Below are 22,182 nucleotides of genomic sequence, written 5' to 3'. Positions count from 1 at the left end.
GCTACTTCTGTCCCTTTGCTGTACTTTCAAATCCCTTCTGAGTCCAGAGCTGAAGGCAGGATTTGATGACCAGACAGCTATGATGAAAGCTATTAAAAGATTCCATAAAATTTTATGTGTGTAGGAGCACTCTTTTTTTCAAGCTAAAAAGACAGTGCAGCTGAATATCCCTTTGTAGAATGAGACTTAAAACGGAGCATCAAGCTAAGCCACAACTGGGTTATATGGGCCAATAGATTTTCACAAGGACTAGTTAGAATTGCAATGGCAGAGAAATAATTAGTTGCAACAGAGTGTAACAGAGAAATGCTGGTTATCATGGCTTGGGGGAAAGAAAGAGAAATGGTACTTTGTTAAGGCATAGCACTCATCAGAATGGCAAGGCTGAAGTTATGCAAAAGAAAATCGCCCATTTCTACCAGAGTTAAGAACACATGATTTTGTGATGTTCTTTGTAAATGGGACTGCACCAAAGAACATCACTGCCAGAGAGAATAATTGCATCCCTGTCTTATCACCTCTTCATCTTTTTAATGAGAATTGCCTGGCAAAGCACCATGTGCTGGGTCACAACTTTGCCCAGAGAGGGTTTGTGTTTGTATAGTGACTGAATATGAATTTGTAGCCTATTATTGGGCATTATAGTATTATATAGGCTACTAAATGAAAAATGGTCTTTACCCCAATTAAGTTTTAAATCATTTGCAATTTTTTTTTATTTTTTATTTTTTTCCCAAGCTAAAAGATGGAGCAAGACACAGACTCTTGTCTTGCTGCTGTGGTTTGTTTGTTTTTATTTCCCATCACAGGGCTTTAGGGAGCATGTCTCTGCTAAGTATTTCTGCAGCTGTTCAAAGGCAATCTTACTGCACAATACAGTATCTGAATAATTGTCCCAGGTGACTATTAAAGTCTACGGCTGCACCATAAAATCATGAGGAGTAATCTTGCACCACAGCAGAAAATACCCAACAGCCAACCCTGCAGAGTGTCATTCCTGTTAGCAGAGAACTACTGCAACCAAGTAAAGATTCAGGAAGACAGAAAGAGCACAGGGAAGCCTTTGGACCTTAAATTGTTGCTTTTCTTGCCAACTAAGCAAAAGTTGTTGATGATTGTTAAATATTGAATTGTCTGTATTCATCCTTAGCCAGCTGAAGTCAAAGGACTTACATCGAGGATGACATTAACCCATTACATGCAAAATGTTTGTTTTTTTTTCTTTCCTTCTTTCTCTCTCCCCTTACAGTTTTATATACTGCAGGAGAAGAACCCCTTTAAAGCCTAATGTATGGTAATACAGTTTAATTGCGGTTGGTTGGCCTGTTGGGGATAAAATGTACTGGTTCCAAGCCATTTTGCTGACTCTGAACTTGGCACAGTGCAGAGAGCTGGGGGAAGGGAGATTGCTAATAAAAATAGCTGTGCTACCTGGGAAGTCTCTGCATACTGCAAAGGTACTGCTACAGTAGGCCCTGCAATTGCAGATAATCGATTTTTTAAAACAATGATGTTTGACTCACACTGACTACACAGTTTGCCTCTTAACCCTTAAATAAGCACAACTTGCACACAAATTTAAATCCCAGATGAGCACTTTGTGGGCACCCAGTCCTCTCTGAACAACAAGTACTAACTTCACATTTACTATACAACTTCTTCCAAGTTGTGAGCTGGGGAGAGATGAATTGCTTAAGGCAGGAATCTCTAGTCTTCATTTTCTGCAGCATGACAACAGAGACCCAAAAGCAGAGGTGCTTGTTTCCTCATCCCACCTCTTCTGATCTGTCATTTGAATAGAATCCCACCCCACAGCCCTCTCACCAGGTAAGTGATTTGTGCCAGTGTGGAGCTGGCTACCCACAGCTCGGGACAGAGGCTTAGGAGAGGTGATTATTACTGATAATGGTTACTCCACAAAAGTAACCATCTGTGCAGGAGTGTACCTCTACTTGTTGGCCTTCAGCTCTTGTAAGTATCTCCAAACTGCCAGACAGAAGCAGCTCTATTAGCTACACATGGTTCACATCACATCAGTGATATGCGTACATTGTGTACACAACTCCAATTTTAGACAATAATGGGGCCTTTTAGCCTATTCACATCCATCTGTGACACGAAGCCAGTTAGGATTATCAGTGACCAAAGGTTCATATCACCATGGAGCTGTTCAGCACGCTCAGGGAGAAATGAACTTGCTTCAGCCAACAGGGCCTAGCAATTTTACTCTTTTACTTAAATGCCTACATCTACATATGTATAAAAACAACATCACAGTATGATTTTGGAGCGCTTTCAAAGTTGACTTTATAACTTCACCTATTTGGCTATAGACAAGTACAGGGCAGTAAGCCCTTTCCTAACAGATGTTATTGATGAGCCTTTTTCCTGCACCAGCAACCAGCCCAGGGCTAATGAAGTGGTGGAAGCTGAAACTAGTTTCTGTTTCCATCTCATTGCAAAGGTAGCTTTAAGTGCAACATATGAGACTGGTTCTCATTCAGGCACTGTTGATGTTCTTTGGTTTCAAGCCTCATCATTCTGAATTTCAGAAGTGGAACAGCAGGACACTCATCCTGAGTTTAAGATCATCAGAACTGAATAGCACAATTAAATGATTTGTCTGTGCAGCACTGAGTTACGGTGTCATGCTCTGAAAGCTGGTATTAGTGTTCTGGACAATGAGGAGGAAAGTTTAGATCTCAGATAGCATTGCTATACTGTAGTTGTTATGAAGTTAATGAGACTTGTGCAGTTTGGCTTTATAAATAGATAAAAGGATTTCACACTTGCAGCTGTGCTAATCACAGACACTTGAAAATTCATGTAATTCTACCCAAATACATCCTACTAACCTGGATTTTCCAACTTCCAGTCTGCTGTGTAGCAGGAACTCTAATAGCCACAGCTGATATTTGAAGAACTTAAATGCACTTAGCAAAGTTCCAGCTTGGCAATAATTACATTCTACCCATCTAAAATACTGTATGTAATTTAAATTTCAGCTGCTAGAGGGTTCTCAATTTCTCTACCTGCAAAGTCTGTCATAGAAGTGCAAAACCGCTAATACATCTTCCTCCCTCTCTTCAACATTAGCTTTATTTCAGCAATGTGATGCTGAAGTAATTAACTAGTCTGTGAAAGTGCATTTTGAGATGGGATACATCACAGATTCCCTGTTACAGATTTGCCATTAACAGCAGCAAACTTTCCCATCTGTGGCTAAATCACAGACTAGCAACAGCTCTGATAAAAGGCTGCAGCCCACGTAGGAGAGAAGTAGTTGTGAGTGAACCTAGGAATTGCTTCTTAATTTTTATGGCAGCTTAGCAAGGAAGTGCACACATAACAGACCCAGAAACCCCACCTCACAAAGAGTAGGTAAATCAGATGGGCTTATATTTATTTCTTCACTCTGTGCAAAGAAGCCTGTACTTTCTGGGCTCATGCAAAGTTGAGTAACACACATGGACTAGAATAATAGAAGACTGTGGTCATCAAGAGTTGAGAAATTCTTGACAAATTTTTTTGGAGAATGAGTACAAATCTCTCTCTGGATGTTTCTTGGAAGGTTGTTATTGGTGGCTTTTTTGAAAATAAAAACAATTAGTAAAGGCTGACAAAGAATCTGAGTGGATGATCTGAGTAGGAAGAATATATGTGCAGAACTGGAAAAAGGAGGGAATCTAAAAAGAGGACTTATTATTGTTCTGCATTCCTTGGGATCCTTACTTAAGTTGTGATGCAGTTTCCATTATCTGTAACATTTGCTTGTTCACTTCTAGGAGTCTCTTGTCTGCACAAATACCGTGACATCTTCTGTTTATATATTTTTTATCAGCCCTGTGTCTTCTCGGTAGTTCACTTAAACTGACTGCAAGCCTCCTTGTGTCTTTGAAGTGGCAATGTAGCAAGAAACCTCCCAGCCTGGTCTCCAGCTGTATAATTCTCTTGTGCCACTACAGCAGAACAGTAGTACTACAAGAAAGAAAACGTATCTTTACTGGACTCTTCCAGTAATGATTATAAACTCAATGTCTTAAAATTCATTTTGCTCTATGTACTTTGACTCCTCTCTGGACTTTGTTCAATTTGTGAAGTGAAACTTGATAAGTCTTTCAGCTTTTATAAGTATTCTTCTGCTACTGCTGTGCTATTTTAAAGGATCACATTTTGCTTTGCATGCTGCATTTAATAATTCTTAACAAATAACTCTCTGCACAGGATTAGCTTAAAAGTAACTTCTATGGCATCTGCATAATCTGTTTTATTGGCACATCTGAGCACTGTAATGATAGCGACTCTCTCATGGTCTTTACTGAAATTAAATATCTTGCTTTTCTAATAAAAAAAAATTTTACAGATCGAACAGCCTCACAGAAGCTGAGGTTAACACTCTTTTCACTTCAGTGCAGCACAGAACTTTAAATACCTCACCACATATGTCAGTCACCACCAGTCAACTGCAAAGGTGGCTCTGTGCTCCTGATCTATCTTCAGAGGCAGATCCATTGCTGCACTCTGCACAAGCAGGAATCAAAGCAAACAATGTTCCATGATATGCTTATAAATAGACCCACTGAAACAGTTCACCTATATGCTTGCCCCGACTCTTCTAAGCCAAGCTTTTGGGCATCAAGCTGTGTGGGACACCAGTCTATGGATATTTTTCATGTGTTTGAGTATTTCTTACATGTTCACATCCTAACTTTTGATCTCTGTCTTATGTGGTCCTTGTAGCAATGATACTACTTGATGGAAGGGAGCAAGCAACTTCAGAGGATATCCTTACTCATTGTCTCTTTAAATAGCCATCAAATGAGCTTTGTGGGACTTTTGAATAAGGTATTAATGATGGGTAACTGAATAGGCAAACATTTGACATGACCATTCTTGTGCTTTGTGGAGATGTCTCCTCTCACCTTCCCTCAATGCTTGGCGGTAACCACCTACTGAGACTGGGCAAATATGTTATATGCTATTGTTTCCTTCTCTAAGTGACTGACTGTGATTCTCTAAACAACCTGAATTCCATGACTGCGAATTGTTGTCATCCAAATAGTAGCATGAATAAAAAAACTATTGAAACGAACACTTTTTCAAAAAGCAAACACAGGAATCATAAATGTGTGCAAACCAAGTACCTGTTAAAAAGTTGAAAAGAGTTGTTTTTATTACCTAGTGGCACTGGTGAGCAGCCCTCATTGTGAACCCTTTGAATGTAGCCAGGCTGGTCCTGTACAAACACAGAACACCTCCTTCTTTAGAGATCTCACAATGTAAAGAATGCTGTTTTGTGTCAAAAAACAACATTTACCTTATGCTTGGTAAAACAGGGAACTGTAAAGACATTTTTAATGAGGCAAGAGAAATACATTTTGGTGAAACTGCTTCTGACTCATGGTTATATTGCCTCAGTTTTTGTGGACATTTTGAGCTTTTGAGTTCAGATCTTCATGACTGGATTATTAGAAGACATATGCTGGATGTGCATGGATGCTTTGGAGTCCTAAACCCAACCAAAAGGCTGCTTATACCAGAGTAGCCTTCACTGGGTTATAACCAGTAGGAAGCACTCTTAACTGCAGAAGGATCCTTCCTTGCTGTTTTTGAAGCAGTTCCCCAGAGAAACTTGATAGCAGTTTGAGATCTGAAGCAGAAGCACGTGAATCACGGTGAAATTACATAGGTGTCAACATTTGATATAGCGAAAGTGCTTTCTAACCAGAGGGTGTAGGTTTTAACAGAGCAGCACAAAAACTGACTGTGGTCTGTTATACTAAACATTTTTTAACACTTTCCCTTTGGCTTTAAACAGTAATTCAGGTTTTAACTGAATATGTACTGAATCTCAGTGTTCTTGATTTGTTTTACTCTGCAAATCATCAGTTAATATAATTCAGGAGGTATTATTTACTGATTTTACAGAACAGCTGTTTGCGGAAATAACTGCATTAGCAGTGGGGTGGTGAACAGACGCTTCAGGTGGGGTGAAAATGTATTGTTGGTACATTCTCTACCAGTCTAATCATGGTGAATAAATGGAGCCACAGAAGGAGACAGGATGGAATGGGGTTGATCAATACATGCTTCTCCCTCACCTTCCTTGCAGTCAAAAGAGAATGATTACACTTATCTGAACTTAGTGGGCAATATCTATCCCTTGCTGGAGGTTAAATGAAAAACTCTTGTGTTCCTACTTTTATGCTGACCCTAAATTTGTGTCTTGATTCTACTGTCTCTGGCTATATGGATAGTTCTTCAAGTCAATGGGAAAATTGTCATGAAAAAGGGTTGCTCATATGAATGAGGTTTGCAAGATCAAGCCCTTCATGATCAGTATAACCCTGGGCATCAGGCTGATATGGCATCCCTGATTTACAAGAGTAATCCTATTAGCATCAAAGGGACAATTCACATGAGTAAGGGCTGTGAGAATGGGTCCCTCAGGAGCAACTACCACCATAGTTATGTATCTAACCTCACTTAGATCACAGCAGTTTTCAAATGTTGTACAGGCACTTTGTGCCGCTACCGAACTTTTAAGAGAAAATAGACCTTGAGCACAAGTTCACTTCTGCTTTACTATGGCCCCGATTTTGCACTCCATTTAGACTTCTCTTCCCCCCTCTCTTAAGGAGTCAGTTTGCAAGAAATATTGGCTTCAATTCTTGTTTCTTTTCCTTTCTTTCTTGCTTGCTTGCTTCCTTTCTTCCTCCCTTCCCTTTCCCTTTTTTTCTTCCCCCTTTTTTCTTCCCCCCCTTTTTTTAACCCTTTTTTTATATTTTCCTATCTTTTTCCCTCTCTTCTCTTCTCTTCTCTTCTCTTCTCTTCTCTTCTCTTCTCTTCTCTTCTCTTCTCTTCTCTTCTCTTCTCTTCTCTTCTCTTCTCTTCTCTTCTCTTCTCTTCTCTTCTCTTCTCTTCTCTTCTCTTCTCTTCCTCCTTTCCCCATAACTTCTTTCTGCTTTCTATACCTTCCTTATAACTAGGGGAATTCCATGGTGGTAGGAAAAAAGGTTGGCCTCAAAATTCAAAGACTGGGAATGCATAAACTTTCTGTTCCAGAAGTGTTTGTTAAGATAACACAAATCAATCTAAATTTGTAGAATCCATAAAACAAAAAAGAGATATCCAAATGAAACAGTGATTTTTGTAGAATTTCTAGCTGCATTTCCGAATCTCTTAATATCCTCCTTATATCTATTGAAAATGGCCTTTCTCCTGGCATTGTTGTATCTCCAGGTGTGGTTCTGAGAACTGCATATAAATCAGTCACCAGCTTTTCTTCTCAAGTATAATAATGTGAGTTTAGTTTAACTCTGTTTAACTTAGTAGGTTTGCCTTCTTTTTACATGTAAACTTGCTTAAGATAAAGAGGAATATCAATCAGAAAAAAAAAAAAGAAATGATAGAAAATAAATATATTTCTATCGTAGTAGGACTAATTAGACGGTGTAATTGGGATATACTATGTTTTAGGTTGTGTACAGATATTTTTGAAAATACAATTTCTGTCTTGAAGTAACAGCTAGGAGCAGCTGAAACATTTCCAGATTTCTAATAAATACATTCCCTAGGGAAGGAAAATCTGAAAAATTTCCTTTCTCTTACCTATTCACATTCATGTGACTTGTTCTGTTGACTTCAACTGAAATACTATTTGCTGTGTCACTAGTGGGAACAAAGGTTGTTGAACCCTGCTCCTACGGCACTTAAAAGCAGCTCCAAAGCTACAGTCCTTGCTCAACTGAGTTTTGCTGTTTCATGGTTAATGTGAAGTCACAGAAGGTCTGCATATGCAGGCATGTAACGTGACATGAATCATACAAGTAGCCTCAATGAACACTGAATATATGTATGCAAGACTAGTTTTTCATAATGATGCAGCTTTAAATATAATATCCCTTTCATCCTTTATACATATCTACATATACTACTTCTGAAATTTTTACTGTGAACCTGACTACATTTGTCTACACCTTCATCACTCTTGTTTACATAATCTACTTAGTCACAAACATTTCAGTTACGAGAAATGCCCTGGAGGTTGTGCCATTTTCTCTGCAGAGGGAGATTTGAACATCCCATTTCCTTCTTTCATCACATTCTGGTGTGCTGGGAGAAGTCCTTGCCCAACACTGAAGTTCCTTTATTGTCAGGTTTTGCAAAACACTGTGATTAACTGTAATAGCACCGATGGTTTTGCAATGTAAATAATTTTGTCTTTGGTAAAAGTTCAGGTCCACCAAAATAACACAGGGGCTGAAAGCACTGAGATTTTTCACAGATCATCTAGATTCTTCATAGATTCTTCAGATTCATCATAGACTCTTCAAGATCATCTCATCCAACCACCACCCGACTACCAATATCACCCACTAAGCCATGTCCCTACACACCACATCCAACCTTTCCTTAAACACCCTAGGGACGGTGACTCCACCACCTCCCTGGGCAATCCTTTCCAATGCCTGATTACTCTTTCTGGGAAGAAATCTCTCTCCTAATTTCCAACCTGAACCTCCCCTGGTGCAACTTGAGGCCATTCCCTCCAGTCACTGGTTATCTGGGAGAAGAGGCAGACCCCCAGCTCCCCACAACTTCCTCTCAGGCAGTTGCACAGTGCAGTAAGGTCTCTCCTCCAGACTAAACAACCCCAGTTCCCTCAGCTGCTCCTCGTAGGACTCGTGTCCCATGCCCTTCACCAGCTTCACAGCCCTTCTTTTTGGTGCTGTCAGTATTTCTTCAAGCAAGCTTCAGGACCATTTAGCAGCTTGTGTAACCGCTGAACACAGTGCCTGATGATGAAGTCTGCCTGGGTTGCGATCTTTGCTTTCCCTCCAGGGTTTTAAAAGCCTTTAAGCCCATGAGCGTTCAAGCCAGAGGGCTTTCTCTTTGCTTTCTCCCGCGGTTTTCTTCCAGCTAAACTCCCGGAGGGCCGAGGCCTGAACGCTGCCTCAGCAGGGTCACCCAGTCCCGCGGAGCCACCGGGCGAGCCCCGCGGCCCCCAAGGGGACGTGGCCGCCGCCGCCCCCTCACTGGTGGGGGAGCACGGCCCTCAGCCCCCGGGGGCCATGCTGCCGCCCAGCTCCGGACCCGCCTCCGCCTCCACCGCCGCGCCCGCTGGGGCGAGGCGAGGCGAGGCGAGGCGGGGCCCCGAGGCCGGCCGGGGTTCATCGGGCGGCCGGGAGCAGCGGGGCGGCAGCGCCGGGCGTGCTCTCTCCGAGGGGACCCGGGCGAGGTGCGTGGGCGCTGCGAGATGGCGGCGCCGCGGCCGGGCGGGAGCGGAAGGTTCCCCCCCGGAGCCGCCGCCTTCCGGGGCCGTGCTCGGGGACAGGCAGCGGGGTTCGCTCGGGGACAGCTCGGGAGTGGGGCGAGGGGGCTCCTTGGGTACTGGCTGTGGGGAGTGGGGAAATCGCCTCCCTCCGAGGAGCCCTCGGGGCTGGGAGAGGCGTTGGCTGCCCCCCGCCTCCCAGGTTGCCCCCCCCCCGAGCTGGGGAGGAGTTGCTCGGCCCGGGCTAAGGAGCACCCAGGGCGTGTTGAAACTTCCCGATTTCTTTCTTTTTAAAGGGCGCAGTTTCTCTCTGGACGCCTGCAGCAGCCGAAACGTGCTTTGAATTCACAGCTGAGGACGGCACAGGTTTGCTAGGGAGCCCCGTGACTCAAGCGTGGCCGCCGGGGTTTTGTTAGGGATTGAGTTTTGAAGGCGGGTTAAATTACCATAGTTTATGGAAGGGGTGGGTGTAGTGTCAGAGCCTAAGGATGCAACGGGGAAGAACAGAGCATATATTTCTGAGAAGCTGGACTTGCTATCACACAATACTTTGAAAAGTAGTGTTTTAACAAACGAACAACAAAAGGCCATCCCAGCTGGTATTTAGCTGATATTAACAATCACAACTGCACAGGGAAGGCCTAGTCTGTCAGCACTGGGACAAAAATCATGTGTAATGTGAATATTAACATAGGTGCACAGTGAGGGCAACGTGGCTGAACTATCTTCCCCTCTCTGCTTTTAAGAGCCTGTACGTGGGATCCAAACTTTTACTTTTGAATTTTGCATTCCCACCGCAGTGTGGTATTACACTTACAGATCAGTCTGCTGATAGTTTTACTAAGCATATCCCTTTAAACCCTGATCTGTTATACAAGGTAGGGTTTATTTTGGCTTTCCTGCTGATGAATTCTTTGTCTTCAGCGAGGTTTTGATTTTCCCTTTTTGTAGTGAAGACAAGGCCTTGAGAATTAGAAGAGTTAACCCTACAAGTAGGGAAAATGGATAAATGTGGTATAGTTCCAGCAGGTAGGATAAAGAGACATCGGTGAACAGTTTTTCAGTTTTTCATGACTTTACATAGTTCTTGGATGTGTTTTCAATATGGCTTTCAAGTTCAGTGGGGGAAAAATGCTCCGAAGCCACAGATTTACTTTTTTTTTTTTTTTTTTAATCTGAAACCATGCATACTTTTTGCTGTGATACTAAGTTAAAAATGACAGTGTCTATTCATTGCTGAGAAAAATCTTTGCCCAGTTGCTGGTTGTTTTCAGAACTGCTGAGCTGCAGTGGGAGTGGAAAGAGTTGCTCTGAGTTTCCCATAATCCCTAGACCCAGTGCTTGGCCCAGTGACCGAAGCACTCTTTTGTGAAGGATAAAGGAGGGAGCAAAATCCCATCCCCACATCTAGACATGTTTAGGCAAGGCTAGATTTGCATCACTGAGAAAACAGCTGCTTACCTCTGTTCTGCCCACTTCGCCACCAAGGATGTACCTTCAGCACAAGAGTCTTGTACTGTTCGCAGGTGGTCCAGTTTCCCTTGTTTGGTTGTAGCTGGCAGTGACTACATGCTGAAGGCAAAATGAGTGAATGTTAGATCTGTACATAATTTTAACTTCTTGTTAAAATATTATAGGAAATTTTGAAGTTAGCCGTGACAAAAAAAATGTAATTTTATTTTGTTCTCAGAATGAATGAAGTATTTGGTAGTTAAGAAATACTAGTTATATGGATTCCTACTCACTAAATGCATGATTAAAGCACCTGGTGAGGCAAAAGCCTTGCTCTGTGCAGAGCACAAATTGGATGTGCAGGTGGACATGCTTTTCATTTTATATGCATTCAATCCTCAAAACTTTCTTAACTTGATGGTGTTGATAAAAGATACCGCCTCCATGAGATGGTGGGTTTGGTACAGCCTCACTGGAAAGAGTCTTCATTAGCTTAAACCTCCCTTGATAAAAGCATAAATAGTTCTCTGCTTTTTGTCATTACAACTTAATCTTTGCCCGTGAATCATGCTAAAAGCAATTTTTAAGAACTAGGTCTCAAAGGAAGAAAATGCATGTTTAACTCAGTTTGATCACAAGTTATTGCTGGGTGGGAAGATATTGGCTAGTTCAAAAGCTGAAATGCAATTATAATTGTGTCATTTTACAAAAAAAGGTAGGCAATACTAATTTTCCTCTTTAAACACTCTAGTACATAGAGTATGTCATCACACTCTTTCTATCCTGGTAATTGCTTAGGGAAATTCACTAGTTCAAATGACTTGGTCTAAAATTGGCTTTTGTTACTTGGAAAGTGTACTAAGTATTTTGCTTGTTTAAAAAAAAATAATTTTAAAATAATATTATGAAAAATATTTTTTTCAGAGAGCCAAAGTTCTGTCGTCACTGCAGTGATGCTAAGAAGAGCTGTCTTGTCAGTCTTGTTGTCAGAACTTTGGGCTTCTCTAATGTTAGTCTAACTTCAATATTTTTTAAAGGTCATCAGTGAGAAGTGGAGAAATGGCTAAACTTACCCAGCTAATTGACAATGAAGTCTTCCGTGCTTATGCTACCTATGCAACTATTGTTCTCCTAAAAATGATGCTAATGAGTCTTATAACTGCATACTTCAGAATCACAAGAAAGGTAAGAAGCTGGGATTGTTGTCTGGTAGAAAAATCTGTATTGAAATAACAGAGATATCATAGGCATTTCTTTTCACCTTTCAAATACAGGTGCTTTTCTTTCTATTTTGTTTCAACTTTCTCCTCTTTCCCTCCCCTAATGATATACTGGATTTGGCCAGCTGGTGCTTTCTTGGTATCAAATGGAGAATGTTTTTAACCTAATTGTGAGATATTTATGAGACTCTCTTACAGTTGCATTGGACTTACGCTATTCTTCTAAAACATATCTATTCCTTTTAAATGAGAAGTTTTCAGAACTGTAATTTCCACTGTCTTGTGGATAATGCTGGTGTCCAGGCTACCCAATTTATAAAGCAAATAAAACATGATATGAAGCTGTGTTAAGTGAATAACCAACCAGTAGGGTCAGAGAGGGTATATGAGTTATATATGTATGCTTCTATAACCCTTTCATCCAGTAATTTCAAAGCTTTTTACATTCCCTAATTGTTTTAGTCTTCCCATTTCACAAAGGTCATTTAAAAAAAAAAATCATTTTCAAAAATGAGTGGCAGGCTGGAAGTTTACGTGGATTGATGGATAGTTTGGATAAGTGTATGAAAGATTGAGTGAGGATTACTAAATAATGTAGAAGCTGCATCTAGCATAGGAGAGGGTGCCCATGGGAAAACATTGCATTGTGTTTGCCATGTTCTTGGTGATCTCTAGGTATCTGCTACTGGCCACTCTAGGAAACGCTTGGTCCTGAGATGAAAGAGCCCTGGGTTTGCCCCATATGACTGTTCTTGTGAGATCTGCTTTTGCAAGACAGCATGTGCTTCAGAGAGTTTGTTGCAGTCCCTTAGTTGAAATGCTGCTTTTTATACCTGCTGGATGAAAGAGAAAGCAGCTCAATTATTCTGTTGTTTGTGATGTTACACAGTACTTTTGAGGTCCTAGTAGCATGGCGTTCGAGCAACTGCTGATTTCAGATGGTTCTCTAGGTCTTTGGCACAGCTGAATGTTGAGTCCAGTAGACCACACACACTCACAGGTTCAAAATAGAACACAGATTTCTGTGATTTCTGTGTTGTAACCTTATTTCCTTTTGCTCTAGAAGCAGGTCAGCTGTATGATTCTATATGTAGATCTAATGAAGTCCTATATTAATGTTCATACTGTGTTGTGTTCCATGTGTGTGCAGATGGCAATAGGACTTTCATTAATTTCATAAAAATTAATGAAAAATTTCAGTTTCATAAAAAGCCACCCGGCTTTTTCACGTTTAAGCTTGTATCAGAAACAGTGTGACCAGCAGGGCTAGGGAGGTGATCGTCCCCCTGTACTCGGCTCTGGTGAGGCCGCACCTCGAGTACTGTGTTCAGTTTTGGGCCCCTCGCTACAAGAAGGACATGGAGGTGCTTGAGTGGGTCCAGAGAAGGGCGACGAAGCTGGTGAGGGGCCTGGAGAACAAGTCCTACGAGGAGCGGCTGCTGGGCTTGTTCAGCCTGGAGGAGAGGAGGCTCAGGGGCGACCTTATCGCTCTCTACAGATACGTTAAAGGAGGCTGTAGTGAGGTGGGGGTTGGCCTGTTCTCCCACGTGCCTGGTGACAGGACGAAGGGGAATGGGCTTAAGTTGCGCCAGGGGAGTTTTACGTTAGATGTTAGGAAGAACTTCTTTACTGAAAGGGTTGTTAGGCACTGCAACAGGCTGCCCAGGGAGGTGGTGGAGTCACCATCCCTGGAAGTCTTTAAAAGACGTTTAGATGTAGAGCTTAGGGATATGGTTTAGTGGGGACTGTTAGCGTTAGGTCAGAGGTTGGACTCGATGATCTTGAGGTCTCTTCCAACCTAGAGATTCTGTGATTCTGTGATTTGAGGTAATTGCTTTTCTTATGGTGGACAGTAATATTAAAAACAGATAAGTAAAGTACTTTTCATTTGTTGTTTAAAATGACAAAAAAAAAGTCTTTAAAAGAAAATAGACTAATGAAGTATTAAGAGAAAATGGAGGAAAGCAATGGAGCAAGGAAAGGTAGAGTGTTGCTGACACTGTTAATGTCTCCAGAATTTTGAGGCCAAAGATATTTAACAGCGAGGGATCAAGGCTGCCTCAGAAAGCAATCATGTACCTCTTAAAATCTAAATCCTATATAGCATGAACAGTTCACAGAATGCATGTATTACTACATCTCGGCAAGGAGACATCTACTGCAGTCTGCACCAACTGAAGTGAATGATGTTTTCAAATGATAATCTTAAATTATTGGAGGTAATAAAGGGTCATATAAGTGGCAAAATTTGTACCTAAAAGGAAAGGGATCAGTGTATTTGGTAATAATGAGGATGGGAGCGGATGCTCTTCTTGTATAGACTTCTGAAGAAGGAAAGGATCCAAAAGGGCTTTCAGATAATCTGTCAAGAATAGTGAAAAGAGGCTTAGGCAGTACAGACACTTCTACCTTCCGTGTTATGATGTTCTTTCAGGCCACTGGCATTGCTTCAGTCATCTGCTGTGTTTGTCCATGTTATAAGAAGGCATCATTTACATGCATAAATTATGTTAATTTGTCAGCGTACATGCTACACGTGGGCTAGGTTCAAGAAATTATTTTTCTGTTGAATGATGTATTGTACCCTGTGCTTTTAACTGCAGGTAAGTTATGTGGGGTTACAGGGGCATTAGTAGAGAGCATATGAACCTCAATACCGCAAAGCAGGTATGAACCTGCTTTGACTAGAAGCAGCATCCTTGCATCTAATGTCTCTTTTGTGTTTTTATTTGAAATAGGCATTTGTTAACCCAGAAGATACAGCATCATTTGGTAAAGGCGAGAGTGCCAAAAAATACCTGCGGACTGATGCAGATGTTGAACGCGTACGCAGGTAATGCATGGGAGTCTTTCAAAAGTTACTTTAAGTAACAGAATCAGCCTGAATCAAAGAACTAATTTCATCACATTTTCTTTGGCAAACCCATACCTTTTTTGTGTTGCTATTTCTAGTATGTTTTATGTTAATTTGTACAAATGAAAAAAACTATTCCGCATTCAAATGGTCAGCATGCATACTACAAGTAATGTCAGTGTTTGGCTATAATAGCACACTCTTGGATCCTGAGTGGATGGGGAAAGTGGTGAGAAGATTATAAAACATGATTGTACATTGATTTAGTATAAATCAGCTTTCAGTGTATTTCAGCGTGAGTTGCAAGAGTTGCATCTTTTACTAAAGTGTAAAGGAAATAACAGGGGGGAAGAGGAATGAAATTGTATTAAAATCATGGAACTCCAGAGTTGTAATAAGGGCATGGTTTGGCAAATTATGCTGAGTGGGAGTCCAAGCCTGTGTTCTTTTTGCTGGATTGAATTGGGGTTACTGCCTGATGTATCAGTTGTACGGGAAAGTTGACCAGCCTTCTGGAAGAATGCTATTAATAGTATAGCAGTGTGCAACCTGCAGTGTATGTATTTTGTTTTGCAAGATTCATGGCAGATTGTAAAGTTAAGTTCAGTGGGTTAAATGTGGCAGCTTATTTAATTCTGTTTAGCTATTGGCAAAAATTTTCTCGTACCAAAATCATAAGATTAGAGATGCTGTTTGATATACCTGTACTAACAAGGCACAGGAACCTTTAATATTCTTAATGCTTTCTGTATCATTATTTCTTAATGAAGCTTTTAGTTTATTTGCTATATTCAAGATTTTATACCAAAAACTTCAATGTGAATGAACAGTTCTCATTAAAACAGCATTAGGGAACATCTAGAAAATAAACATCAACTTTGATTTCAGAACAGTAGATCCTTGCTAATGTAGATGATTGTAGTTCCATGAAGGCTAGTATATTTCTGTATGTCTCTTTTGGATTAAAATCTCAGAAAGGAGGGTTTTAGTGGGCTGTAAAAATACTACTGAACTTTCCTTTTCTTCCCTTCTGTTATTCAGGGAGTTGTTGTTTAATGTGTTGGCCGTTACATAGAACTGGGCACTTCTTGTTGAAGAGTAATTCCTTTCTGTTTGTAAATTTTAAGAGGACAGCTAAATTGCTACCAGCTTTAGGACCAAGTGCCCTTTTAATTCAAATCAGTATGTTAGGAAAATGAGTCACCTCACAGTCTGAGCTACACAGATAGGATTTTTACAAGACTGTATTCTCAAAGCCTGCGCTGCTGTTTTGCAGTGTTTAAGACTTCCCCAGAACTAGTAAGTCAGCTTGTCTCTAGTTACTATATTGGTGTTAAAGCATCCATTTTTTTATTTTCTCCTGACAATGATTCTTAATGGATGTTTATTTTCTATTCCAAGCTTCAAGGCAACAGAGAATGCTGGATAGATTTATCATGGCTTCTCTTCTATATAAGTGACTGGAATTTGTTATGTTTATGGGTATGGAAAACATTACTTTTTCACTGTACATTTTTTTTGGGGGAAAAAACAAAAGCAAAAAACATTTCTGGAGGATATGTTTTCTTGTAATGATACATGAGTTCAAAAAGCAGCTGCAAAACAACACCATGTTCTGTTTCTAGTTGGCAGTGAAATTTGATATAATTAGTAAGGCTTACAAGTTTTTTCAATCAGCAAATTTGGTTGGAATTATAGTTTATCTTAAGAGGTAAAGGGAGCAGGGAAGGTTTACGAAGAGCTGTGGAAGGGTTCAAGATCTGGAGTTCAGTCTCAACACATTCTTAGTAAATTATACTATGGTTTCAAAATTTCAAACGCTTTTCCACTTAGCACTATTTTAGTGCTTAGTAGTGAAGAAAATGAACCAAGAGTATAACTGTCAGACTTGTTAGGTGCTAAAAAATAACATTCTTCAAGACGATTGAGGCTCATGAAGTTTGGATAGAATGTTTAATATATAGGGTGTTTCATATTTTCTTTATGGAGACTACAAACTAAGTTGATAGTGTTGGAGTAGATTGTGAAGGTCTAATAATGAAGTCTAATAGTTGCAGTTAGTGTCATCCGGTTCAATTGATGTTTGTTTGTGAGAGGGTACAGGAGAATTCCAGCTGTTGTCACAGAATCACAGAATTGAAGGGGTTGGAAGGGACCTCGAAAGATCGTTGGGTCCAACCCCCCTACCAAAGCAAGTTCCTTAGAGCAGGCTGCACAGGTAGTCGTCCAGATGGGCCTTGAATATCTCCAGAGAAGGAGACTCCACAACCTCCCTGGGCAGCCTGTTCCAGTGCTCCGTCACCCTCACTGTGAAGATCTTTTGTATGTTGGCGCAGAACTTGGCAAACTCTATCTTGTGACCATTACTCCTTGTCCTTTCCCTGCAAACCACTGAAAAGAGGTTGGCCAAATCCCTCTGTCTCCCACACCTCAGGCATTTATACACACTGATGAGATCTCCTCTCAGTCTTCTTTTCTCCAGGCTGAAAAGGCCCAGGTCTCTCAGCCTTTCCTCATAAGGAAGATGCTCCAGGCCCTGTATCATCTTTGTGGCCCTCCGCTGGACTCTTTCCAGGAGATCCCTGTCTTTTTTGTACTGGGGAGCCCAGAAAATCTTCTTCCTCTTGTTTTATTCTTGCACGCTATGGTGCCCTCACATACTTCATGTAAGTCCCTTATATTACCAAGATCCTAGAGAAAATATAAGATATTTCATATAGAAGATCAGAAGCATAAAAGTATGGGGGTGCAGCAAGAGAGACCAGAGCGATGTCAGGTGGACATACGTTAAAGTCAGGGCCCCACTGTAGAGAAAGTCAACAGTAGTGATAGGGCCTTAACAATAGCACACTTTGAAGATGCTGAAAAATAATAAGATTTGAAGTGATTTACTTAACAAAATGTAACACTATAAAACAACTTTGCTTTTCTCCCCAGAGGCCACCTGAATGACCTTGAAAATATTGTCCCATTTCTTGGCATTGGACTGCTGTATGCTCTTAGTGGCTCTGATCTGTCCACAGCCTTGCTGCATTTTAGGATCTTCGTTGGAGCTAGGATCACTCACACTCTTGCATATTTGATCCCTCTTCCCCAGCCTGCCAGAGGTTTGTCTTGGGTAGTTGGGTATGCTGTTACCATCTCAATGGCATACAAAGTGCTGAAGACAGCGTTGTACCTGTAACTGAGTTATAGCTTCTGTGTATCATTTGACATTCCATGCAAAGTTTCCAGTGGTGTGTGTTGATGTCTTGAATGAGCCAACATGAGTTTTACAGGGTGATGAGAATTAATTTTTTTAACAGAGGCTTTTCATTCCTGGTTAGAAATACTTATTTTTGGAGGAAAAAAAAGTCCCTCTCTGCATTCATGGGTTGCATTGCCAAAATGTTAGATTGAATGTTCTCTTTGCTATTTGTCAAGTGCTTATAATTCTAAACATACGATGATGCTGTATTGATAGCATGTGTGGTAATTTTCTACAGATGCTCTATTTTTGGCTGTAGCTCTGAAGTCTAAATCAATAAAGATAAGATGAAAAAAAGTGTGTTTGAATTTTTGTTTTCATTTTGACTCTTCTAACTGCAGCCAGCAGATAGAATGTCACTATGTATCAGAAAGAGATTTCCAATCATACAGTTCTTTGAAGAATGCTTACCTTAATAATAAGATGTAGCTGGTAATGCTAGGTTTGTTGTAAAAAAAAAAAAAAAAATCTTTGATGAAATTGTTGTTTGTGTAATCCACTTTGGGATTAAAAAATGCAAACCATTGTAGCTCCATCTCTCTCAGATGAGTAGATTAAAAAAGAAAAGTATTTGGGTTAAACACTATTTAGTGACACTGGTGAAAATCTGAAGTAATTGTTTTTGTTGAAGTTACTTCATACATAGATTTTCGTGACTGGATAAAGTGTAGAGCCTATGTAAATGATCTTTTCTTTTTTGGTTTATGAATAAATTCAGCATAAAATGAGTGACACTTGCAGATGTATATATCAAGTAATTCAGATGTGAATATATAATTAGTTTGTATGTCATACTGTCATAAATATGTTGCTGATGGGAAATTTTGCTCTTTGCTTATATCTTTCTATGATGTGTTAGTTTGAAATAATTTCTTTAAAGACTCTTCCTGGTCTTTCTTGTTTGTAACCGTGGCTTAAATAGTAGCATGAGATTTCAAGGAGAGAAAATAACCCCCAAAAGACTTTATATCCAGCGTGCTGGTCATTGATAAATTTTAAGTGGCAAGTCAGAGCCCATTGTGTTTGGTTTTCTTTCCTGCCTCTGTACTTCAGAAGCTGTTCTACTACTGGACAGCCCAGAGAGGAGTGGAAGACTTCATTCTGCTGTCTCCGTATGCCACAGGCTTTTCTCTTGGCCTGGGTAAAGTTGTAAAAGTGCAAGGCACATCGTGCTGGAGCCTACCTATCTACCCATTGTTGTGGTGAGTCACTGAAGGTCAGACAGCGTTGTGCTAGCCTGTAGCTGAGAAGGCCGATAGGAGGAGTTGGGAAGGATGCAGACAGACTGGGTAAATCCAAAGAAGGGGATTTTTATGTCAATTCAAGGATAGTGTCTAAGTCTTATTAAAAAGAGAAGGGTAGGACATGAAATCAACAAGTAAACATTGATTTACCAGAAATTAAATTTAACTAATGACTGAAATAATGAGGAAGTGGATTCTTTAGAAAGAGGATTTTCAAGAGAGGATGATTAAAAGTCAAACACTGGAATTGGAAGCACACGTCAACACCTTTTGGGTTATGAGGGCCTCCAGAAGGGAGCAGAACAGAAGCATGGACTTCCATGTTTCTTCTACCACTTGCTGCTTTTGCTGTTTTCTTCCTATACCTTCTTTATTAGCTTTTTATGAGAAATTGAGACCAGCTACCTGGCAGGGTATGACTATAACAAAGTAATGTTGCCCATCAGCCCTTCCTAGTTTGAGAGGGGCTGGTGGTGGAAGGGGTCAGGCTGGGACCTTGAACCAGGGCCCAAACCAATAGTTGTCAGTCAACCTGACAACTCAGACTGATCCGTCTGCAACTACCCTGCCCCCTTGTATTGTAATGTCAGCATCTAAAGCATATAGAGGGATCCGCTTGCAGTTCAGCAGAGCTAGCCCTTCCCTTTAACACAAAAAAGGCATGACAGAATAAGAAACTCACAGTACCAGCTTTCCTACGAAGGACTTCTTAGTAGGCTTTTGACCCCTTAATTTCAGAATTGTTTGGTTCTTAATTGATTAATTTCCAAATTTTTGAGTTTTTCTAGTACACCTGCAGTAACACTAAGGAAGCAGAGGTCTATGCATTCAATTCATTCTGTTGTTTAGTAGTACATTATCTTAGCCACCTAACAGCTAAGTGTTCATAACACCTTACATTTAAAATAGGAGGTTTAGTTAATTAACAGGCATGTTAGGAGGTCAGAACATCACATTGGTCCACAAGGAGGGATGCAGACTAGCACAATATATTCAGGAGCAGCTTTTAACTCCTTTTGCATGAAGCTTCTGTACAGTAACTTCACTCTAAAGAGAAATATCTGGAGCCTATCTTTATTTCTGTGATTTTACATTTGAAACAAAATTAATTTTAAAACCCTTCCATTTGCTCAGTGGTATCAAAGCCTTGAACATATACTCACTATGTGCTGAGAAATAGAAAAGATAAACAGAAACCCTTAGAAATACCTAGAGTGATTCAATATTATTCTGTGTTTCTCTTGCATTTATTTTAAACCTATATTTTATTTTCCTTTGCTCCCACAAATACCATCTGTGAATCTGGGTGGGGTACAATCTGTGAAATCTGCGTTACCAGCTTCAATGAGACTCTGACTGCCAGCTCTGTGGAAGTTACGTTTGAGTGGTCCTTTTCAAATGGCTCTTACATTGCTCCAGGCTGTGCGTTAGAGAGATGTGTCTGTGTCATACCCAGTTGTGCAGATGTATACTTTAAAATGTTAGCACATTTTCAGAACTAGAAAATAAAAAATAAATAAAAAATAAAAATAATATATATAAAAAAAAACATTAGTTGAATACACTGCTGATATAAAATGCTTTTTCACCTTTTAAAACATGTATATGTGAATTTCAGACTGAGCTTTTACCTGGCTCTTTTGTGGTAATCCGTAACCCTGATGAAGCAACTGACTTACCAGCAGGTAGACTACATGTGAGATGGTGAAAGTACAGAAGAGGCTAGACCATAGGAAACTCAAACCAGTGTCTTGCAGGTTTCATTTCTAAACCTTATGCGTCTTATTTCTACCAGTAATTGTAGGTGGCTGGAGAAACTACAAGTTTTCTTCTCTCTGCACATTATTCCTGACATTTTATATTCTTACTTTTGTAAAGTACATCATGGTTTGAAGTGGCTCTAATATGTGACCTTAAGGTACTTGAAAATACTAGCTGACATAGTTTGATCTAGTTAGTTAGTTTCCTTTCTCAGTGAATTTCGTGGGCTTCTTTGTTTTCAGAAGTGTAAACTTGTGAGCAACTCCTCTATTTAGATTTCAACCCAGAGGTAAACGTTTACGTGACTGTAGACAAGGTTACTTTGTCCAGGTTTTCATGGCTGGAGACAGATGTGCTGTAGGCAGTGAATTGCTGAGAGGGCTGGTGACTGGTGAAGACCTTGGAGCTAGGACTTGCCATCTGAGTTTTGAGAAAAACTTTTCTATTGCAGTACAAACCTTGTCCTGCCAACTGAGATGGCACATCAACTGCTCTGTGAAAAGTTGTATTGACATGTATTAAAATACTCTCATGATTAAATACCTCCAGCAGTTGGACACTTAGAAAAACACATCTTTGTCATTCATTTTAAGTGAAGCAAAGTGTTATTAATTAAATTCTGATTTTCAAACTACCAAAACTTGATTAGTAACTCTCACTCAGATTTTGAAGGCTAGAATAGATCATTGCTTCCTTCAGCCTGACCTCTAGTGGAAAATATGCCATGGAATGGCTGCCCTTCTGCTGAGGTTAGTTTAATTACAGCATGTCTTCCAGAAAGGTATGTGATCTTTATTCAGAGACATTAGGAAACAAGCATTGATTGACTTTGTTCTTTAACTTGTTTCTCTCTGGAATATGCACACTAATCTTTAAAAACAGGATTTTTTTTTATTTTGTTTTTTAAGTCAAGATAGTTATTGACTATTATTGCAATGCAAGGAGGGATATGAAATATTTTAAACCAGTGCTTTCATCCTTTAATGTACCCTGTTCTTCGCTCCTGTTCACTCTTGGGAGGAGAAAAAAAAAAAAAAAAAGAATGTAGAGCCTCTTTCCACATGTACAAAGACACTACTTTTGTATTTTAAAAGTAGGCGTGAGAAATGTGAAGTATAATGCCTGAAGTT

The 22,182-nt window shown here is 40.2% G+C and overlaps 1 protein-coding gene across 3 annotated transcripts; it reads left to right on the top strand.

Moving 5' to 3' along the window:
• Positions 1-9,082: 9,082 nt before the first annotated feature.
• Positions 9,083-18,933, top strand: MGST1 (microsomal glutathione S-transferase 1). 3 transcript variants are annotated; one of them, XM_068659753.1, is made up of 5 exons: positions 9,100-9,241; positions 9,571-9,640; positions 11,764-11,911; positions 14,685-14,779; positions 17,738-18,933. In XM_068659753.1, exons 3-5 carry the CDS (start codon positions 11,786-11,788, stop codon positions 17,982-17,984), a joined length of 468 nt encoding a protein of 155 aa, XP_068515854.1. In that variant the 5' UTR covers positions 9,100-9,241; positions 9,571-9,640; positions 11,764-11,785; the 3' UTR covers positions 17,985-18,933. The 3 variants fall into 3 exon arrangements, with proteins under 3 accessions (XP_068515863.1, XP_068515846.1, XP_068515854.1); XM_068659762.1 differs by lacking the exon at positions 9,571-9,640 and having other exon boundaries at positions 9,083-9,241; positions 16,202-17,825; XM_068659745.1 differs by lacking the exon at positions 9,571-9,640 and having other exon boundaries at positions 9,086-9,241.
• The last annotated feature ends 3,249 nt before the right edge of the window (positions 18,934-22,182 follow it).

Source organism: Anas acuta, chromosome 1 (genome assembly GCF_963932015.1).
Source record: "Anas acuta chromosome 1, bAnaAcu1.1, whole genome shotgun sequence".
Classification (NCBI taxonomy): domain Eukaryota; kingdom Metazoa; phylum Chordata; class Aves; order Anseriformes; family Anatidae; genus Anas; species Anas acuta.
The sequence above is the reverse complement of the archived record's forward strand: the minus strand, read 5'-3'. Positions and strand labels throughout refer to the sequence as shown.